Source organism: Nyctereutes procyonoides, unplaced genomic scaffold (genome assembly GCF_905146905.1).
Source record: "Nyctereutes procyonoides isolate TBG_1078 unplaced genomic scaffold, NYPRO_anot_genome, whole genome shotgun sequence".
NCBI lineage: Eukaryota > Metazoa > Chordata > Mammalia > Carnivora > Canidae > Nyctereutes > Nyctereutes procyonoides.
The window spans coordinates 21,251,200-21,271,297 of NW_026575024.1; the positions used below are offsets into that span (position 1 = coordinate 21,251,200).

A 20,098-nucleotide genomic window follows, 5' to 3' on the forward strand; every position below is an offset into this window, starting at 1 on the left:
TGGTTTTAGTCCCAGCTCTGTCGCCAGCCCCTGCGTGGACTTGGGCGAGAGAACTGGGGTCTCCAAACCTGTATCCTCATCTGTAAGTGGCCATTGATGACTGACCTAATTCACAGGGCTCTCTCAGGACGCAGGGAGATGTCACTTGGCAGTCTCTGCTTCAAGTTAGGCTTGCGTTTGCGGGTTCCCAGGGGAAGCTGGGATTCCTCAGCTGGATCCTGGAGCATTTTTTGGAATGTCCAAGAGTCAGCCAGCGGTGACTGCAGAGATGTCTGCAGTGGCAGGCACACGCCACTCTTTGCACTTCCTCCCTGGGCACGGGGTAGACCAGACTGCCTACACCCCACTGCCTCTCTGAATCACCACCACATTCCCCCCAAACTACTATTATTAGCTCCTCTTAGAGGAGGAAATGGAGGCTCAGAGAGGGGAAGTGGTTGCCCAAGGTCATATAGCTGGGGAACAGCACAGCCAGGCTTGAAATCAGGTGTCTCCGGTTCTGGGGCAGCATCCTGGCCTCAGCCTATGATGATGAGGCCTCTGGGGGCACCATCTCTAGGACAGGGGTGATGTCTTGGTCCTTGGGCAGCAGGGACAGGCCTTCCCACACCCGGTCTGTTTGCTGAGGCCTGTCATGTCCTGGGGCAAGGCCTGGTCCAGGACACCAGCCCCTGCTGCAGGCGGCAGACAGTCTACTGCGTGCGCCACAGGGAAGCAACCAAGCAGGAGTGGAGGACCAACCCTGTCCCTCCTCCCCGCTCTCAGGAGCCCTCCTGTCTCCTGGCCAGAATCCAGGGCAAAGGCTACACACACACACACACACACACACACACACACACACTCTCTCTCTCTCTCTCTCTCCACCCGCCTTCCCCAAGACTTAATCTCAATCAAAACTAAAAGACAAAAGTCCCACAGGTCACATTCAGCAGGGCTCTTCTCACTTTTGAAACAAGATATTTATTTCCTTTATCACACCCTGAGAATGTGTTACTTTCACAAAACACTCAAAAAGCACATTAAAAAGGGGAGTGAAAAAGTACCCCAATGCCACCTGTCAGGAGCACCCCGCTATTCAGGCCCAGATCGTGCCCAGGGCTTCCCTCCCTCCCCGGAGGTCTGTAGGCGCCAGCTGCTGTCCTGCCTCGTTTTCCTCTGTCACTGTGACCCCTGTAAGCTGTGCTCTGGCGTGAGCGCAGGGCCCTCCACGTTCACGGGGGTGCCCCAGCACGACTGCCGGCCCCACGTGTACCACGACCTTGTGTGGTGGAGGAGGAAACAAGGCCCAGAGGGGGTGAGGGGCCAGTCCCAGAGCCCACAGGCCAAAGCTGCCAGGGCTTGCATGGAAGCCCCCGACCCTTGTTCCCTTTTCTGCATGTTCCACTGTTGGCTCCTTGTCCTGAATCTCTACCATTCTTTCTCTCCTTCCTTCATCCCCTTCTTCCTCCCCTTCTCTCTACGTCATCCACCCCTTCATCCATTTGACAAATTAGTCTATGCCAGGCCTGTGCTGGGCTCTGGGCATATAAAGGAAGGCAGATCCCTCATTGCCCTTGGAGGACAAATTAAAGGATCCCTCATGTGCCCCTACATTGAGCATAATGATGAATCCCCACTCTTGCTATGACCTTCCAGGCTGAGGGAATAGCATATGCCAATGGCCTGTGGCTGGCAGGAGTGTAGAGTGCTGGAAGACCAGCGGGTGTGGCTGGAGCAAAGTGCCCAGGAGATGGTCTGGAGCCAAATACTGTGAGGCCAACGGCCATAGCCAGAGGTCAGTCCTTGACCCCAAGGGCCACCAGGAGCCATGGAAGGTTTAGCAGAGGAGCATTGATGTCAGTCTTGCATTTTGGGGGTCTTCTTTTTTAGCTGTGATATGAGGAGGCAGAGTGGACATGGAGTGACCAGTGAGGTGGGCACCATCCCCTTACCTGGATGATGTAATGGGTACAGTGCTGCCCTGGATACAGGTGGGCAGGTGGATGCCCAGAGCAGGGCAGATGTCTCCAGATCCTCATCATCTAATCCCTCTCTCCATCCTGTCCTCTCCCCAACCCCCAGTGCTGCGGTGCCTCGGCATCCCCACCCGAGTGGTGACCAACTTTAACTCGGCGCATGACCAGAACAGCAACCTGCTTATCGAGTATGTCTACAACAAGTTTGGGGAGATCCAGAAGGATAAAAGCGAGATGATCTGGTGAGCTGGGGCCCACTGGGGAGGGTCTCCTGGAAGGGACACCTAAGAAGACTTCTCAGAGGAGGCCACTTTTGAACTGGGGTTAAAAGTTGAACAGTATTTGGACAAGGGGGAACAGGGCCCGGGGAGGGCTCTCCAGGTAGGAGCCACAGCATGAGCAAAGGAGGGAAAGTCAACACACAATGCATGAAAAAGCATCAGGTGAATGATTTTTCGGGAGTCTGGATTGCCAGGTTAGGGGGTCTGGGCTTGACGCCACAGGTGACAGGTTGTCACCAAACGCTTCAAACTGAGAGAGACACTGATGACACTGGCAGGAGGTGAGGAGGGGAGAGACCGCAGGTGAGGGGCTGGGGTGTGGTCCAAGGAGGCCGTGACGAGGCCTGAACTCGAGCAGAGCCCGTGAGCTAGAAAAGAAGGAACAGCTCAGAAGCCACTGAACGGTGGGGGGCTGTGGGAGAGGCACTGACAGTGACTCCCGGGGTAGGAGTGAGCAGCTGGCAAGGGCCCAGGGGAGGAAGAGCAAGGAAAAGCGTTGGGGACATGCTGGGCTGAGCCCAGGCCAGGCCAGTGTGGACTGCCCATGGGAGGTGACAGGGAAAGTCTGAGTGTGAGTCCTCGCTTCATTTCTCCAACAGGAACTACCACTGCTGGGTGGAGTCATGGATGAGCAGGCCGGACCTGAAGCCTGGCTATGAGGGGTGGCAGGCCCTGGACCCCACGCCCCAGGAGAAGAGTGAAGGTGGGTATGCGTGGCCCCCTTCCCTAGGCGGAAAAGCCAAGCCTTGGAGAGAACTCCCCAACAGTGCCTCAGCCGGGGGTAGCAGAGCCAGGGTTCTAACCCCAGTCCCGCTGGCTCCAGAGACCACTGACAGGTCTGCACAAGTGTGGGGGTCCTCTCCGACAGTGTGCGATCCCCTTCTTTATCATTTGAAAAGTAATTCACATTGTGGAAAACAGAAAATATGGAGAAGTGCAAAGAAAAAAATCAAATAACACCTTCGTTCTCTCCCCCCACCAAAAGAAATAGTAACATTCACACACATTAACCTTCACACCCATTCCAGTCATTTCCTATTATATATTTGTATGTGTGTGCAGGAGAGACAGAGACAGAGAGGGAGAAAGCAACAGAGACAGAGAGAAGGGGAGAAAAAGACAGAGAGAGAGAGACCTGGAGGGAGGGAGGGAGACAGAACACGAAGGCAAAACTGGGTGAAACCAAATGGATCCTTTCTCAGAATAATATTTTTAAATGCAGAGAATATATTACCTAGGGTAATGAAGAAAACTATTTACACTGAAACATGTTCATCAAAATTTCTTAAAAATAAATTTATGGCATAATAACATATGCTTTTCATAACAAGATCTAGCGGTAGAGATAGTAAGTTCCATAATGTACTGGTACAGATGCATACAGGCGGCATTTCCAGTTATCTATGACAACCAAAGTGATATATAAATGTCTGTGTGGCTTATGGGTGACAAGTCATAAGTGCGCCTGAGACTAGGGTTTGTCTGCTTTCACAATCAAAAGATGTGTTATCAAATTTCAGTGAAGACAAAGATGTAATGTTTTTTCCATCCAAGTACATGGACTCCTGAATTTTATTTGCAGCACTTTGGGGGTCTTTGGTCCCTGTGTTAAGATCTCCGGCTGCATGTGGCCTTTTGTTTCTTGGCCCCGTCGCTTCTCCATATGTCATTGGCATTTCTCTATCACGTAGTTTTCTGTGATTCTAATTTTATTTTTTATTTACAAACATTTTTTTTTAAAGATTTTATTATTTAGTCATGAGAGACACAAAGAGAGAGGCAGAGACACAGGCAGAGGGAGAAGCAGGCTCCTTGTGGCGGGGGGACGCAAATGCAGGACTTGAACCCAGGACCCCAGGATCACACCCTGAGCCAAAGGTAGACGCTCAACCACTGAGCCACCCAGGTGCCCCTGGAGTCTCCATTCTTAAGTTGTACTTTCTGCTGCCTTCCTAGAAATGGGTCCCCGAGATTGCTACATTGTGGTTGAAATGTGGAAGGTCACCCTCCCCTCAGCCCAGACTCGAGACTCTCCTCTTACCCCCAACCAGGGACATACTGCTGTGGCCCGGTCCCGGTGCGTGCCATCAAGGAGGGTGATCTGAGTACCAAGTACGACGCGGCTTTTGTCTTCGCCGAGGTCAACGCCGACGTGGTGAACTGGATCCAGCAGGACGATGGGTCCTTGTGCAAGTCCACCAACAACTCCCAGACCGTGGGGATGAAGATCAGCACTAAGAGCGTGGGCCGTGATGAGCGGGAGGACATCACCCACAACTACAAGTACCCGGAGGGTAGGTGCCCCGCTGCCCAGAGCCTTGGCCACCGCCTCGCAGAGAGGCAGCGGCTCAGACCGCGCGGTAGGCTCCGGAGCGCGCGCGGGCGTGCGTGTGTTTGCTTTGACAGCCCGCGTGCAATAAGGAGCTGCGGGCTACTCTCCGTTTTTTTTCTTAGAAAAGAAGCATCCTGGGAGGCAGTAGTAGAGGAGTATTTGTTTAAGAAAAGAATTCTGTATTCCATAGAAGGATTCCACTGTTTTTTTTTTTTTAAACCTTGCTTTTTTGGCTGGCGTGACCTAAATACCACTTAAGGGATGACAGTCCCGTAGCAGAGGCGTGCATCGGAACAGAAAAAGGAATGATGTCTGTGTCGTTTATTAAGGATATTTGTCTTAGCGGCACCTATAATACAGCTGAAGATGGGCAATCCCACCCGCATCACCCCACCCCAACCCCTTTTTTTTATTGCAACATATTTGGACTAGAGCGGCTTGGAAGTCCAGAGGGGCCAGTCCTGGAAGACAGATTCCAGGAACCCTGTTGTGTTTATCCGTGCAGTATTTCACACACAGCTGGGGAGGTGAGCCGAAGATGGATGGGGCAGGAGAAGAGAAATAGAGCAAGAGCAGCTTAATCACGTAGCTTCAATCAGATACAGAGACGAAGCCGCTAGCTGCTTTTTGCATCTTATGTTAAATCAGGAGAGGGAAGAAAGGATAAGGCTTATTTTCTAAATTGTTTTTGAGCACAACCAACAGTGCAATGCAGTAGATGTTTTCGAACCATCTGTGAGCACAGGGGGAGCTCACAGAGGGGCCTAAGGAACCATCACCCCCGCCCCTTTCTCTGACTCCCACTGACTCACCAGGGCCGGCTGGTGCCTGGGTAACAGGTGGCCATGCTCTAGCCAGAAGGGAGACAATGGAAGGAACAGGTGCTCCCCCCCTGGCCTCTGAAAGGTCTAGAGCTGATGGTTTGATGGGAGAAGTAGCGGCGTACCCAGCAGCACGGGGGAAGAAACGAAAAGGAGGTGAGGCAAGAGATAAATGGGACACAAAGGAGGGGAGCTCCACAGGTAGGGAAGAGGAAGAAAAATATTTCAGGTAGAAGTAATCCCTGAGCAAATGCTGGGAGGTGAGAAAGTTTGCCTTGTATCGGTGTTTACTATCCACCCAGGCTTTGGATACGACATAAAGGTAAGTAAAATACAGTCTTAAGTCTTCGAGTGGCTCCAAAGAGTGAGTCAGGAAACAATTTGGCTAAATAAAAAGCATGATAGGCAAGAGGCACCCATGAAACTCCAGAAGACATTGTGACTCATTTTCTCCTAGGGCTGGAGTGATCAGAGAAGTCTTCCTGGAGGAGGGGGTATCATTGAGTGAGGGTCTTGAGGGATGTATAGGAGTTTACTTGTGGAAAGTAAATAAAATATTCTTTCGTTTTCCTTTAGAGGAGGGGCTCCTGTAGAGGTGCCCGGAGTCACTGGGGCTCTGAAAAGCCAGCTTGCCCTGCCCCAGCCTCGTTACCCTTGGTCCCTATTTCTGCCGTAACGGAACTCTCTTCCCCATCCTCACAGGGTCCCCAGAGGAGAGAGAAGCCTTCAGAAAGGCCAACCACCTGAACAAGCTGACTGAAAAGGAGGAGACCGGGTTGGCCATGCGGATCCGCGTGAGCGAGAGCATGAGCATGGGCAGTGACTTTGACGTCTTTGCCTACATCAACAACAACACCTCCAAGAGCCACAGCTGCCGCCTCCTGCTCCATGCCCGCACCGTCAGCTACAACGGGATCCTGGGGCCCGAGTGTGGCACCAAGGACCTGCTTGATCTTTCCCTGGAGCCCTTTTCCGGTAAGGCCTTGTGTTCCTGGAGCAGTTACTGATTGCCAACCGACCATGTGCTAGGTAGTGTCCTGGGCGCTTGGCATGTGCAGTTCACCTCACAGATGTTTCTGTGGCACTTCCTCTGGGCCAGGCCCTGCCTAAGTCCTTTATAATGAGCAACCCATTTAATTCTTACAACGAAAAGTGGGAGGTAGATTCTTTTGTTGCCCCATTTTCCAGATGAGAAGACTGAGCACAGAGAGGTGAAGGAACTTTCCCAAGGCCACACAGCTAGGAAGTGACAGGACAGCGACTTGAACCCATACTCTGAGCAACTATTCTGTTTTGGTCCACGTCATCTTCATGGGACCTCAGGCTGCTTTCCTGGACTCTCTCCTGCCCGCTCCCAGCTAATTCCTCTCCTCTGGCTCCCTGCAAGGCCCCTGCAAGAGCCTCTCCTGTTCCTCTGGCGGTTCTCAGCCTCAGAGAGAAGAGGGCTTCCTGGTCAGAAACCTGCACTCCTGTCCCCTTGGTGTCTTTCCCTGCCTGGCTGGTTCACGGCACCTGATTGTCTTCCTGAGGCCCTGAGGGCTGTGGCCACTGAGGTCACTTGGTGAGGCAGCACAGAGTCTGGGGTCCTGCCCCCCAGCCGCCTGATCCTGGTTTGTGTGTTTGTGGCCTTCAGGCGTGAGGAGGCAAAGGGGTCTTGGCGGTGGGAGAGCACCAGGGAGCGGTGGAGCCTTCTGACCATCCTCTGAGGGGCAACGTGAACATTCTTCATGGCTGGGGCGCAGAGAGGAGGGTCCCACTCGCTGGGTGACCTGGACAAATGCCTCCCTGAACTTCAGTGTCCCCATCGGGCACGAGGGAGCCACGAGGACCCGGCAGGGTGGGACCGTCTGGTGCGGGGAAGCGGCCGGGCACCGAGTAGGTGCTCGATGCGTGGAGCCAGCATGCTCCCATGCAGAGCTGCTGGAGGGGCCCAGCGCCAGGAGGGCTCCACATGTGTGGAGTCTGCCCCCCCCCGCCCTGTATTCTCTCCTGTCAAACCCACGGGTCCTCCCCTTATCACCCCTGCCTCTGCCCTCCCCTATTACCTCTGGTGCGAGGGCCACAGCCTTGGAGTTCCTAAGAGAGCCTGTTAAGCCTCGAGTCTGTGGTGTGGACGGTGCCATCTCCTGGTTTTTCTATCTCGGGCCCACCACGGGCACTCCTGGAGCCTCACACCAGAGCAGACCGTCTAGCAGGGTCCCTGAGCCGGGGGGGAGGCCCTCGGGGGCAAAGCCAATGGCACCAGCGCTGGGCCCCAACACTTAGGGCTGCTAGAACACATGTCCTGAGGCCGGCCAGACCTGGCTTTGTCCCTGGCCTCCTCCACCTTCTAAATGGATAAACCTGGGTGAGGTGAACATGCTCTTGGAGCCTCGACTCACACCCATCATTCAGTGGGGTGACAGCACATCCTCCTGACGGGCCGCCAGGAGGGCTGAAGGAGACTGTGTGCTCAGGAAGTATCTGGAAAGTATGAAATGGGGGCCTGACCATGGGAAGACAGAGAAGCCCCAGGGGTCTGTCCTGAACACCTACTGGACAAGATGGCAGTCTTGGTGCTGAGCTCAGTAGCTCCTGAACCCCTGCCAACCTCTGCCTCCAGGCCCCGAGGGGCAGGGGCAGAGGTTCATCCCTGCAGGTGCGTGCCGTGGCCAGGACACGCAAGTTCTAGCTCCTACCATTCTGCCAATGGGCTGTGGGCTCCTGGGTATTCGTCTTCTCCGTTCCAGGGCTTGGGTTCCCCACTTGTACGAAGGCTGGTTCATGTTTGAAGAACCTGCCAGCCCTTCCCTGTGACTGTTACACCATCAGGTTCTTCTCATGTTCAGAACCGCTTCACAGGGAGAGACTGTGTTTCCTGGAATGTGTGGCACGGGGTGAACTCCAGCCTGGGCCAGCGATGCCAGAATAACTTCCTTCCCCTTGAGTCACACTTTGCCGCGCATTTACCATCTGGGCCCTTGCAACACTGTCCTGTGGAGGCTCGGCCAAAGCCCGTCAGTGTTTCCCATCATCCCAGGGATGTGTCCACAGCAGAGAGGTCCCTCCTGCCTCAGAGACCCGTGAGGGGCCTGGCCTGTAGGAGACCTCAGAGGAGGGCTGAGGTCCTGTGTGTTGCCCCCCGGGCTCAGGGTGAGGCTGGTCCAGGATGCCCGGCTGGGGCCTTCAATGCCTAGCTTGCCCTGAGATAGACGCTTTCACCCCCGGAGACCCTAGACTTTGGCTGCCTTGTTTGTTATTCTTTGATGATAAGATATGGGGAATTTCCAGAATGCGCTAATGGACAGGAAACCAGGCCTAGGAGAGGGAGCCATCCCCACCCTTGCCTCCTTGCAGTTTCTCTCCCCTCCCCTTCCTGCCCCCGCCCCTCACCCCTCCAGGTGGGTCACTGGGAGTGCACCAATGTGGCCACGCCCAGGGCACCTTCTAGAACAGGGCAAGTCATCTAAGGAATAACTGACACTGACTACACACAACCTCTCCTTTCAGCCATCATCTGGCTTGAGGCCAAGGCCATGGTCCCTAGACCATGGATGACAGTTCTCAAAGGTCCGGCCTTGCCTTGGCTTCAGCCTTTTGGAAAATTCAATAGCTGGGGTCATGTCCTCTAAGCTCCTGGAGAGCAGTGTTTTCCTTCTTTCCCACGTAGCTGTCCAGTTTCCACTCGGTTCCACCGAGCCCTAACTCTGGGATTTTCACCCTTTTCTGTTTTTTTTGCAGAAGTTTGAGTTTCCTTCCCCCATGTCATCTGCTCAGAGGTGGGGGTGGGTCCACCCCGGAGGATGAACTGCTGGGGCTCCGGGCAAGCGGGGGGGCCAGGACCTTGACCAGCAGCGAGAAGGTGGCTGCCCACTGGGCCCTCACCGTCCTTCAGCGGCACTGGCAGGCCCAGCACCCCACCCCTCGCCGACCTCCCCTCAGCCCAGAGCCCTCGGCAGACAGGAGTTCCTAGCCGGAGTCGACCGAGCATGACTTGGCTTCTATCTGTTTTTGCCAGTTACCTTCTATTTATAGTAAATGAGACTGGTTTGCCACAAATGACGACAAGTATCCATAGGCAAAAAAGGTTAAAAAGAATAAAGCGAGTGGACTGAGAGAAAAAAAATGAGCAAATAATGAGGTTATCCTCAGATGTGTGAGAAGTCAGGTGAGTGGCCGGAACCGGTGGAGGAGGGAGGAGACAGGTGGCAGGAAAAAAAGCAGTCTCCCATGGAGGCCCTTGGACTGCAGGGAGAGGTGGGCTGGGCTCCACCGAGCCCCGAGACCAGCCCTCTAGCACCCTCGTTTGACAGGGGAGGTCCAAGGAGCCTTCCAGAAGGGGTTTGCCCAAGGTTCTCTGTGACCAAGTGGGCGAGCACTCAGTGGACGAGCCTGCAGATTCTCAGGCCTCTGCTCTTTGAGTGCTCTTTCCTGCCTCCTGCAAGCTGACTCCTCATGCCCTCGTGCCTCAGTGTTGTCAGAGAAATGGGGCTAGAAACCACACCTTGCTTCTCTGTGGTGGGAGAGGTCGGCCCTTTTCATCTCCTCATCACTGTGTGGCTTTTGCTCTGAAACGGCCTCTGGTCTTAGTTCCTCCCAGCCAGTGCCCGATGTCCCAGGGGATAGAAGGGAAACAGAGAGGGGAGGTCACCTTCCCAGGCTCACACAGCCAGTCGGTGGCCGAGCTCAGCCAGGTCTCCTGATCTGAGCACTTACTGGCAGAAGTATTTGTTCATCTGTAAAATGGGTACAATCCCATCAGCTTCATGCAGGGAAGTTGAGGTCCTGAGAGGTGAAGTGACTTGCCCAGCATCATCAGCCAGCAGAGGGCAGAGAGGCAAGATTAGAACCCCGGCCTACTGGAGTTCTAACACTTCTCTGTTCTGTCTCCCCTCCCAGTGCCTCCCTGGGAACCCCCCAGGGCAGGGCAAATAAGGGAAAGGCCTGGGATTTGCCCATTCGTTCACTAGCTATGTGACCTCAAGCACCTTCTTTTCTGTCTCCGTGCCTCCGGAGATGCCACGGGACAGGTGGGGGCCGTGAATCAGCTATCACAAGACTTCTGTCTCCCCTCCTGCAGAGAAGAGCATCCCCCTTCGAATCCTCTATGAGAAGTACTGTGAGTGCCTGACAGAGTCGAACCTCATCAAGGTGCGGGGCCTCCTTGTGGAACAAGCTGCCAACAACTACCTGCTGGCCGAGAGGGACATCTATCTGGAGAATCCAGAAATCAAGATCCGGGTAAGGGATGGCAGGGTGTGGGGGCAGGGGCAGGGTCCCAGGACAGGCCCCCCACACACCAGCAGCCCTGCCGCCTCTAGATCTTTGAAGCCACAGGCTTCCTCAAATCCTAACTCTTGTCAAAGGAAGACATCGTGAAGCCAAAAGAATCTGGGGACTCCTACCTCTAGGAATGAATCCTAGAATCCCAGAGTGGTGGGTAGGGGTGTGGAATTTAGGGATCTCAGAATCCAGAGCTCTGGTGGGGGCAGTGGAGAGGCAGAGGAGTTAGGGCAGACTCTGGAGTCTGACTCCCAGGGTTTGTGTGTGGGTGGCCCTGGGCAGGTTACTTTGCCCCTCTGGGCCTCAGTTTATTCGTCTGCAAGGTGGAGTTAATACTAGCACCTAGGTGTGTTGTAAGAATTACACGTGCATCGCAGGAAGCGCATCATAAGGGCTCATAGTAGCTGACCTTGTCACCATCAGCATCAGCATCACAGCAATTTGCTTGGAGGAGCCACAGCCTCCGAGTCCCAAATGCAGCAGTTTCAAATAAATGATAAAGAGCAGAGGGGGAGGGATTGAGCCCTGGGTGCCAGACACTGCTGGGAGCTTGCACATCTCCGCTCAGTTAATCCTCACGAGAGCCCTGCAATAAGGCATTTCTCTCCTGTGAAGAAACCAAGGCTCAGAGTGGGTAGTTTACTTTCCCAGGGTCACACATTGAGAAGGGTACAGACTAGCCTGGTCCCAAAGCCTGTGACCTTTCCACTCCAGACCCTAGAACAAGGGAGGCACTTTCTACCCACCCACCCCCCCGAGTCCTGAGGAGCCCCGCTGCAGGTGTGCGAACGTCTATATTTTCTAGATGAGGGAACAGGCACAGAGGTGAGGCGTGATTGTGCCAGAGCTGGGCCAACACTGGGCCAAATCACAGCAAATACAGAAATGGCCCAGCAGGGCCCCGGCCTGCCCCGGAGGGGCTCTGGGCTCTTCTGCCTCAGGGCTGCTCCTGACATCTGTTCCGTACGTTGTCCCAGATCCTGGGAGAGCCCAAGCAGAACCGCAAGCTGGTGGCTGAGGCGTCCCTGCGGAACCCCCTCACCGTGCCCCTGTTAGGCTGCAGCTTCACCATGGAAGGGGCCGGCCTCACTGAGGAGCAGAAGGTCATGGACGTGTAAGTGTCCGGCGCTCCGGCCTGGGGGCCTCGGAGCACAGGGCGGGTGCAAAGGAGCGAGGGGCTGCCCTCAGGCACCAAACCCTGGCTCCTGACTCCCCCCTCTCGTCTCTGCACCCCTGCCCGCACCCCCACCCGCACCTGGCCATCATAAGACCATTCCCTGACCCCCTTAGGCACAGTTCCCACCCTGGCATCGTCTCTGAGCACCCCTGCACCCCACTAGCTCACTAGCTGCTTCCCGCACACGTGTCTTCACGAACCTGAACAGTTAACACATTTAGTCACTAAGCACCCGCCTCTGGATACACAAGGCCTCATGTAAACACGAGTGTCCTCAAATGTGTGCGTGTGTCCTCGTGGAGCATGCTTACGTTCAGAAGCACAAGCATATGTGTTTACTCGTTTATTGTACTGTGACTTACACACAGTAGGTAACACGGATGGTGTGTGTACAGCTCTGCATTTTCACACGTGTAGTTCCCCGAGTATACCCACTCTTTCCCCCCAGGCACAGCATCCACTTCCACACACTCACGCACATGTGCACACACACACATGCACACACACACACAGGCCCCTCTGCACGTGGGAGGGCAGATTGCCCAGGCTCTTAGAGGGCGGTGAGTGGCGCCTGTTTCCTTCTCATCGGCAGGAAGCTCTGCACGCTCAGAGGCTCTGTGCTAAGCTCCAGTAGCCACACGTCATGCTGGCCTGACCCCAACGTGGGGACTAGGCTGGGCCCCTCTCCTCACCCTCTTGCTCTTTCTCTCCGCAGCCTGGACCCCGTGGAGGCGGGGGAGGAGGTCAAAGTGAGAGTGGACCTGCTGCCATGCCTCGTGGGCCGCCATAAGCTGGTGGTGAACTTCGAGAGCGACAAGCTAAAGGCTGTGAAAGGCTTCAGGAATGTCCTCATTGGTCCCGCCTAAGGGGTGCGTGCCCAGCCCCACCTCAGCCAGCAGAGAGCCCCTGACTTAACCCCCATTTTTGTTCCAAGCTAGTGCGCAAATGTGCCCCTTCTCAGCCTCCCCCGACCTCAGAGCCTGTGAGGGCTCTTTGGAATGGAATGTACTTCTGGCTTATCTGGTGCCCCTGAGCCTGGATCCCCATCTCCCTTTAACTGTGAAGAATATTCTGTGCCTCCCCAGTGGGAGCACTGCCCTTGGCTGACTGGGTCTGCCAGCCCAGAGGCCGTTGGAAAGCCACTGACCACCCACCATATTGTTTGATTTACTCCAGAGCCCCTTGGAGCCAGCAAAAGAGAGAGTGTGCCCATTGACCAGATCCCAGGCAATACGCAGGCCCCAGGAACCCTTGGGAGAACCAGAGCAGGTGCAGGTGGGGTCCCAGGAAGGGCCAGACCCAAGTTCCCCTCACATCTCAGCAGCCCTGGCCCAACAATCCTCCCCCCGTCAACCACCACTGTGAGGCACCTACTATGTGCCGGGCACTTCCTGTGCTTGCTAGGGCTCACACAGCCACTGATGCACCGAAGTCACCAGGGAAGTCACCAGGGGAGATCGTACAACAGGAGCTGCTTTCCCCATGAAGACCCTGGGGCTTGGAGGCGGGAGAGGCAGCCCCTCTGCAGCAGCAGGATATCTGCAAGGCTGGGTAGTAGGAAAGTAATTCACAGACATAAATAACTCTGACTCCGAGTCCAGCTCCCTGTTCACGGCACTAGCCCCAACCTGAGAATATCACAGAGGCCATTTGGGACCTGATCAGAAAGGATGGGATGAGGTGGGGGAGGAGACTGGAGGGGTCAAAGCCCTGGGTTTGAGCCCCAGGTCCAGCCAGCTACTGCCTTGCCCTCTCTGGCCCTCACATCCCTCACTGGGCAACGGAGTGGTTGACTCAGCTCATGTGCGAGGCCCTCTCAGCTCTGCTCTTCCAGTGCCTTAGAGGACCCAGCCTCGCAAGTGACAGCAAGGCCACAGGCGCAGATGCCTCTGAGCGTGAAACCCCACCTATGACCACCTTCCCACCCCCAGCCCTGTCTGGGTCCCCCGTGTGCACCTAGGCACCTCCCTTCAGACCATAGTTTTAGGGAAGAGAGCTCCAGAGGCCCCTGTCCTACCCATGCACCTGCTCACTGCAATGCCTGGACTTCACCAGAGCCTTAGTTAGCTGCCTGTGTTGGTCACTAACCAACAAGGTTAGCACCGCAGCCACCTCCTCTCTGCAGGGCCAGGGCCCAGGAACACAGCCCTTGCCCTGACTACACTTCAAGCTGTCATCTCTGACTGGGTCCCCCACTCTTTCCACGTGACTGGGCTGGAAGAGGGGTGAGGGAGGGAGCATGCTCTATCCGGAGCGGGGTCACAGCCTCCAAGGCCCCCAGAATCTCAACGGGGGACTTGAAGAAAGTCACGCTGATGCACGTAGAACTTTCTGCTTTGCACAGGGAAGGATCACAAAATAAGCCAACACGATATGTTCTTACAAATGTTGCAGTAATTATCTATGGTTTGATAAATACTTTTGGTTTCCAAGCAGGCAGTAGATGTGCTTTAGAGCCACAAAGAGTGAGCACGGAAATAAAAGAGTTTGCTTTGCACATTCAAATGAGGTCTGGTCTGGTCCTTTTTTCTGCTTTTGAGGAGGGTAGGCAGATGAACTCACATTGGGACCAGCCACGTCCTTCCTGAGAACCTTTCCCCAGCCTCAGCCCCTCCCCGAGGTTGAAACTTGACTGGCATTCATGTTTCTACCAAGTCCAGCTCCATCTCTAGCCTCTTCCTCCAATCACGTTTACACCACAGTGAAATTCCTGAATCCCTCAAATACCCTGTGCACCTGTCAGCCTCTTAGCTTTTGCATGGGTATTTCCCGGGGCCTGGAGTGCTCTTCCTCTTATCCTCTTATCCGTCTGGCAAACTCCTACTCATCCTATAATGCTTAACGCCAAAGTCACTTCTGTGAAGCCTTCCTAGATTTCTTCTCAGCCCACCTCCCCCACCCTTGCAACCTCAAGCCCTGGAACATGGACCAGCAGCTCAAATATTTATCACAGTGAATGTTAGTTCTATGTTGGTGTATCTGTCCCCTTTCCCATCCTATCTGAAGTCCTCAAGAACATTCTATCTGAAGCCTGTCTCTTAAATAGACTCCAACAAATGCTGAATCGATAAACCAATGTGTTTCAGCTCAGCTCCCGTAAGACCAGAGCTGTCCAAGAGAAATAGCATGTGAGCTGCAAAAGCAAGCCACCTATGTAATTAAAATTTTTCTGGTGGCCACGTTAGAAAGAGTAAAAAGAAATAGGTAAAATATGTCTTAATAAGGCATTTTATTTAACCGAGTATGTGCAAAATATGTCAACATGTAATCAATATAAAAAGAGATCTTTTACATTCTTAGTTTCACACTAAGTGTGCGAAATACAGCATATATTTTATACTGACAGCCCGTCTCAATTCAGACTAGCTGCATTTCAAGTTCTCAATAGCCACAGGTGGCTTCTAGACTGGTTGTAAAAGTATGGGAACTTGGTCACTCATCTCAGTCCCCACTGACCAGCCACTAATAAGTGTTTGTTGAGTGAAAAAATGATAGAGGACAGTCTCTGCCCTCGGGGAACTCTTGTTGAAACACATGACATGCATCTGAAAAATAAATCAAAACGAAAACATGACATCACATTTTCTGGGTACTGAATCCTTCCGGCACTTGAAAACTACAGCTTGTTCTGGCCTACATGGCCTGTACATTTTATCAATTAGTGACCAGCTGGAAAACAGCAACCACTGGGCTATTTCAGGATAAGAGGATAAGAGAAATGGGTTCCAAAGGCATCCCAAGTGCACGAAGAGAAGAAGAGAGATGGAATGTTACAAGGCGGCTGTCGTCCAGAGTAGTCAGGAGCCCCCAGCCAAGCCCGCACTCACCGCCTACCCCCTGGAACCAACAGAGCTGCTGCAATCTGTGAAGTCTGCTGAAGTCAACCTGGCCAAGGCAGGAGCTAGAGGTGCACTGGCGTCTCTTATCCTCCTGCCTTCACCCCACTGGCAGAGCCTAACCGGAAACTAGTTGGCAAGGGGCTCTAGAAAATACAGTTTCCGGGCTTCCAGCCCCCTGAAAAACAGGTGGCTAAACGAGGGCGCGGGGTGGGGATGGAGTTGAGTAGCTGATGCTTATTGCTGCTCCCTCTGTAAAAACAACTTTACCGTCATCTCTACCTAAGGGACTCTTAAACAGCCTTCAAAACCCTGCTCCAAGGAGGGTCTCCTCTGTGAAGCCTTCCCGGATGGCAGCCAGTGGCTTCCACCTCTGGTTCTCCTGGGAGTATCACAGGTAGCTTTTGCTCTACTCAGCAGCCTGGATTAGGAACACCTGTTGGTTGCCTGGCCCCTGCTCTGGAGCACCTCAAGAGCAGTCAGGGCACCTCCTGCAAGGGGGGGGCCACCAAGTGGACTCAGGATACTGCCTCTGCCTTGGGGCCTGGCTGCCTCCCTCCGAAAAAGCAAGGGCAAGGCTGCCTCAGCAAAGTCTGCCAATGCTGAGCAGATTCAAAGGGCTCTCCTGGCCAACCTCCTTGCCTGTCCCACCCCTGGGAGCCCACTAGCCAGGAACCCAGGAAGGAGAAAGGCCCTGCTGCTCATATAGGCCCATTTTATGGACAAAGAAAATGAGCCTGAGGTCCTCCTCCCTGAACCAGGGGAGGGCTGATCTGGGTCCCTAGAGTACAGTGCTGTGCACTGCTCCATGGCAGCTCACAGCCCTGGGGGCAGAGGCCTGGGCGCTGGAGTCAAACAGACCCAGGATCAAAGCTTGGCTCTGCCATAGTTTTACATTGTGGCTTCAGGCAGGTTCTCAGCCTCTCCGTACCTCCACTTTCTTATCTGTTGAATGGGGATGGTATGGCGTCTACTTCCACGACCGGTACGCAGGTTCAGTAAGATGACGCACATAACCTAGCTGGCACCATAATCATAAGAGCCAACTTTACTCTGGGGTCGGGAACTTTCACGTGTGTCGAGCTCTTTCCTCCTCGGACAATCCCACCAGGTTGTTGGCCCCATTTTATGGATTTTATAGTCACAGAGCTGGGATTTGAACCTAGGCAGCCCCAGCACACAGCCTGGCCCAGAGGAGGCCTGCTTGGCCCTCGGACCCTCCCTTCCCACGGTGTTCCAGGGCGCATGGGGCAAAGTCTTCCCTCCACACAAGCCCTGACAGCCCTCAGTGGGGATCTAATTGGGCCCATCCTCCCACCCCTAAAAGTCCCTCTCCTCTCCCGCTGCTCTTGCTTACCTAGGATGCCTGCCAGCTCACCCTTCAGCTTCACGCGAAGCCTGGAATAACAGAATGTTGACAGAGTCCAAATGGGAGGGGCCTCAGGAGGGGGGCCAGGCGGCGGCCTCCTAGAAACACATGTATCCCAGAGCCAGGACTGGGTCAGCACATACCCTCTCCCGGCCTCCCCACTTCCCTCCCCGCAGGCCTGGGCAGATGCACAGACACACACGCCCGCCAGAGTGTGAAACCTGGGGTTCTCGTTCAATAAGAAAAGCCCAAAGAGACCCATTAAAAGCAGAAGTTGTGACAACTATGATGATATGCAGGGCCTTGAGTACAAGGGCTCTGTGATGACACACGATGATACAATGAATCCCCCAGACCTGAAGTTGAGCAAAAGAAGCAAACACAAAAGGCTGTGAACTACATAACTGCACTCATACGAAGTTCACAAATGGCCAGAACTCATCTGTGTTCTCCTTGGCGGGGGAGACGGGGCTGGGGGGCTCAGGAGCTTGGGGGGATGGGGATGGGTTTCGATTTTCTTCATCTGGGCGCTCAGTACCAGGTACGTTCCACTACACACACACAATGGTGTTCTTTTTGCATGTAGGGCTTCAATAAAAGTTCAAAATATATAATACTCCAAGGTTCTAAAATTAAGTCCAAAGGTGGATGGAGAAAAAAGACTTGGCTTCCAGAGTTCTCTCTTTTTCTTCTTCCAGGAGATAAGATACCGGGAGGGCATACCTCCCAGGGCCACTGTGAGGCTTAAGCAAGATGTTTCCTGTGTAAATACAGGACCCTAAGGGCAAGGATTTTGTGTTATCGCCCCTGCTGTGAACAATCGTACATCAGCCACCAATGCATGTAATGAATGGGCGGACACAAACTGTAATTTTATGATCTCAGCTAATCCTCAGAATGGACCATAGAGATTACCACCCTATTTCCCAGATGGGAAGACTCAGGGAAGATTCATTTCTTCAGAAATGTGAAACAGCTTACCCAGGAATCTAGCAGGTTGATGGCAGAGAATGGGAATTAGGATCCAGTTGACTCTCCCATGCATCCTGCAGAAGACCCTGAAAAGTGAAAGGGAGGACTGTGTCCCCGGGCCCTGGGTGCTGGGAATGGCAAGCCTCCCGACTCCCGTCAGCACCCCCAAGGTCTGAGCCAGGAGCCCGGGCTCATAAACGCAGAGCTGCAGAGGACTCAGCAATTCTACTCCTAGTTATACACCCAAGAGAACTGAACGTGTGTCCACACAAAAAGCTGTACACGAACGTTCATAGCAGCAGCATCCACAATAGCCAAAAGGTGGAAACAACCCAAGTGTCCATCAACTCATCACTGGATGAATAAAACGTGGCACACCTGTACAAGGGACTATTAGCCATAGAAAGGAACCAGGTACTGATACATGGTACACCGTGGATGAAACTGGAGAACAGTATGCTTAGTGCAAGAAGCCGGTCACAAAAGACCACGTATCGTATGCAAAATGTGCAGAAAAGGCAAACATATGGAGACGGAAAATAGATGCATGTTTCCAGTCTATCGGGGATAGAGGGATCACAGAGGCTGGGGGAGAGGAAGGGGACTGACACCTAAAGGGAACAGGGTTTCTTTCTGAAGTGGTTAAATGTTGTAAAATCAATTGTGGCAGCAGATGCCCAGCTCTGTACTCGAATCCGTTGAACTGTATACTTTTAAAAAAGCGAATTGCAAGATATGTGAACTGTATCTTAATAAAGCTATTTTTAGGGGATCCCTGGGTGGCTCAGCGGTTTAGTGCCTGCCTTTGGCCCAGGGTGCAATCCTGGAGTCCCGGGATCAAATCCCGCATCGGGCTCCTGACATGGAGCCTGCTTCTCCCTCTGCCTGTGTCTCTGCCTCTCTCTCCCTCTCTGTCTATCATGAATGAATAAATAAAATATTAAAAAAATAAAAATAAAGCTATTTTAAAAAATAATTAATATGAGCAGGGGGGCGGGGAAAGGCTGAGACCCAGAATCACAGACTCAATTCTGATTCGGGAGGTCTGCCTGGAGGTGCTGGGTGACATTGGCTAAATCCCTTCCCTCTCTGGGCCTCAGTTGCTCCCGCTGTCAACTGGGAAAGGAGACAGTTGACAGGAGTTGTGAAGCGCCAAGATCGTGTCTGCTTGTTGCCCACCCTGTAAGGTGGCAGTGGCAGGGGGTTTTCAGGGGCTGGTAAACCCCTAACCATTCACTAAGATCTTTGCAGATCATCTGGGCTTGCCAGCAGCAGGCCACACTTCATCAGTAGCCTTTAGTGATGGCAGAGGAGGGATGCCTGGGTGGCTCAGTGGTTGAGCGTCTGCCTTCGGCTGGGGTTGTGATCCTGGGGTTCTGGGATCGAGTCCTGGATCAGGCTGTCCACAGGGAACCTGCTTCTCCCTCTGCCTATGTCTCCGCCTCTCTCTGTATGTCTCTCATGAATAAATAAATAAAAGAAATAAATAAAGATGGCAGAGGAGATGCTTCTCCAGGCATTGCCCCCAGACACTGTTCTGTGTCAAGAAGGACACCAGAGGCTTGGAAGGGAAATCCCAGTTTCTCTCCATATTGTTCATGAGTCCTAACTCCATGCCAGCTTCTTCCAGAGTTATCCTGGAGAAGACAGACAGACAGAAGGACCAAGGAGAAATACCACCTGGGTCAGTTGAGACAGATCTGCCTTCATTTGGTAAGTTAACCTCTCTTACAGATGGGAAAACCACCACACAGGTGGGTCAAAGCCATGCCCACAGTCCCAGAGCCAACAATGGAAGCTCAGCCTGTCCTCTTTCTGCTCTTTCTGAACAAGCCAAAGTGCCTACTCTATGTTCAGCCTGTGACGCTCACTGGAAGGGACAAGAGATACCTTGGGATGAAGGGTGGACAGCCCATCCCAGAGTCCTGGGCGTGTGTCACATCTCCCCCTCTCTCATGTTTTGTGACTTTGAGGAAGCCACTCACCCTCTCCAGACCTTTGTAGGACTGGGGATCCCAATCATTGCCCTGTTACCTAACCCAGAGATGTGGTTATGGAAGGGAACGGGCCTTGTAAACTGTAAATGGCTGTGG

At 53.6% G+C, this 20,098-nt stretch overlaps 1 protein-coding gene across 1 annotated transcript in view; it reads left to right on the forward strand.

Moving 5' to 3' along the window:
* The window catches only part of TGM2 (transglutaminase 2), a 31,265-nt gene extending 16,932 nt beyond the window's left edge, over positions 1-14,333 (forward strand). Inside the window, exons 7-13 of the mRNA XM_055307723.1 lie at positions 2,062-2,197; positions 2,836-2,939; positions 4,288-4,530; positions 6,092-6,364; positions 10,449-10,609; positions 11,629-11,765; positions 12,544-14,333. Of these exons, the coding sequence (XP_055163698.1) occupies positions 2,062-2,197; positions 2,836-2,939; positions 4,288-4,530; positions 6,092-6,364; positions 10,449-10,609; positions 11,629-11,765; positions 12,544-12,694 (1,205 nt within the window). The 3' untranslated portion in view covers positions 12,695-14,333. The remainder of the gene's footprint in view (positions 1-2,061; positions 2,198-2,835; positions 2,940-4,287; positions 4,531-6,091; positions 6,365-10,448; positions 10,610-11,628; positions 11,766-12,543) is intronic.
* The last annotated feature ends 5,765 nt before the right edge of the window (positions 14,334-20,098 follow it).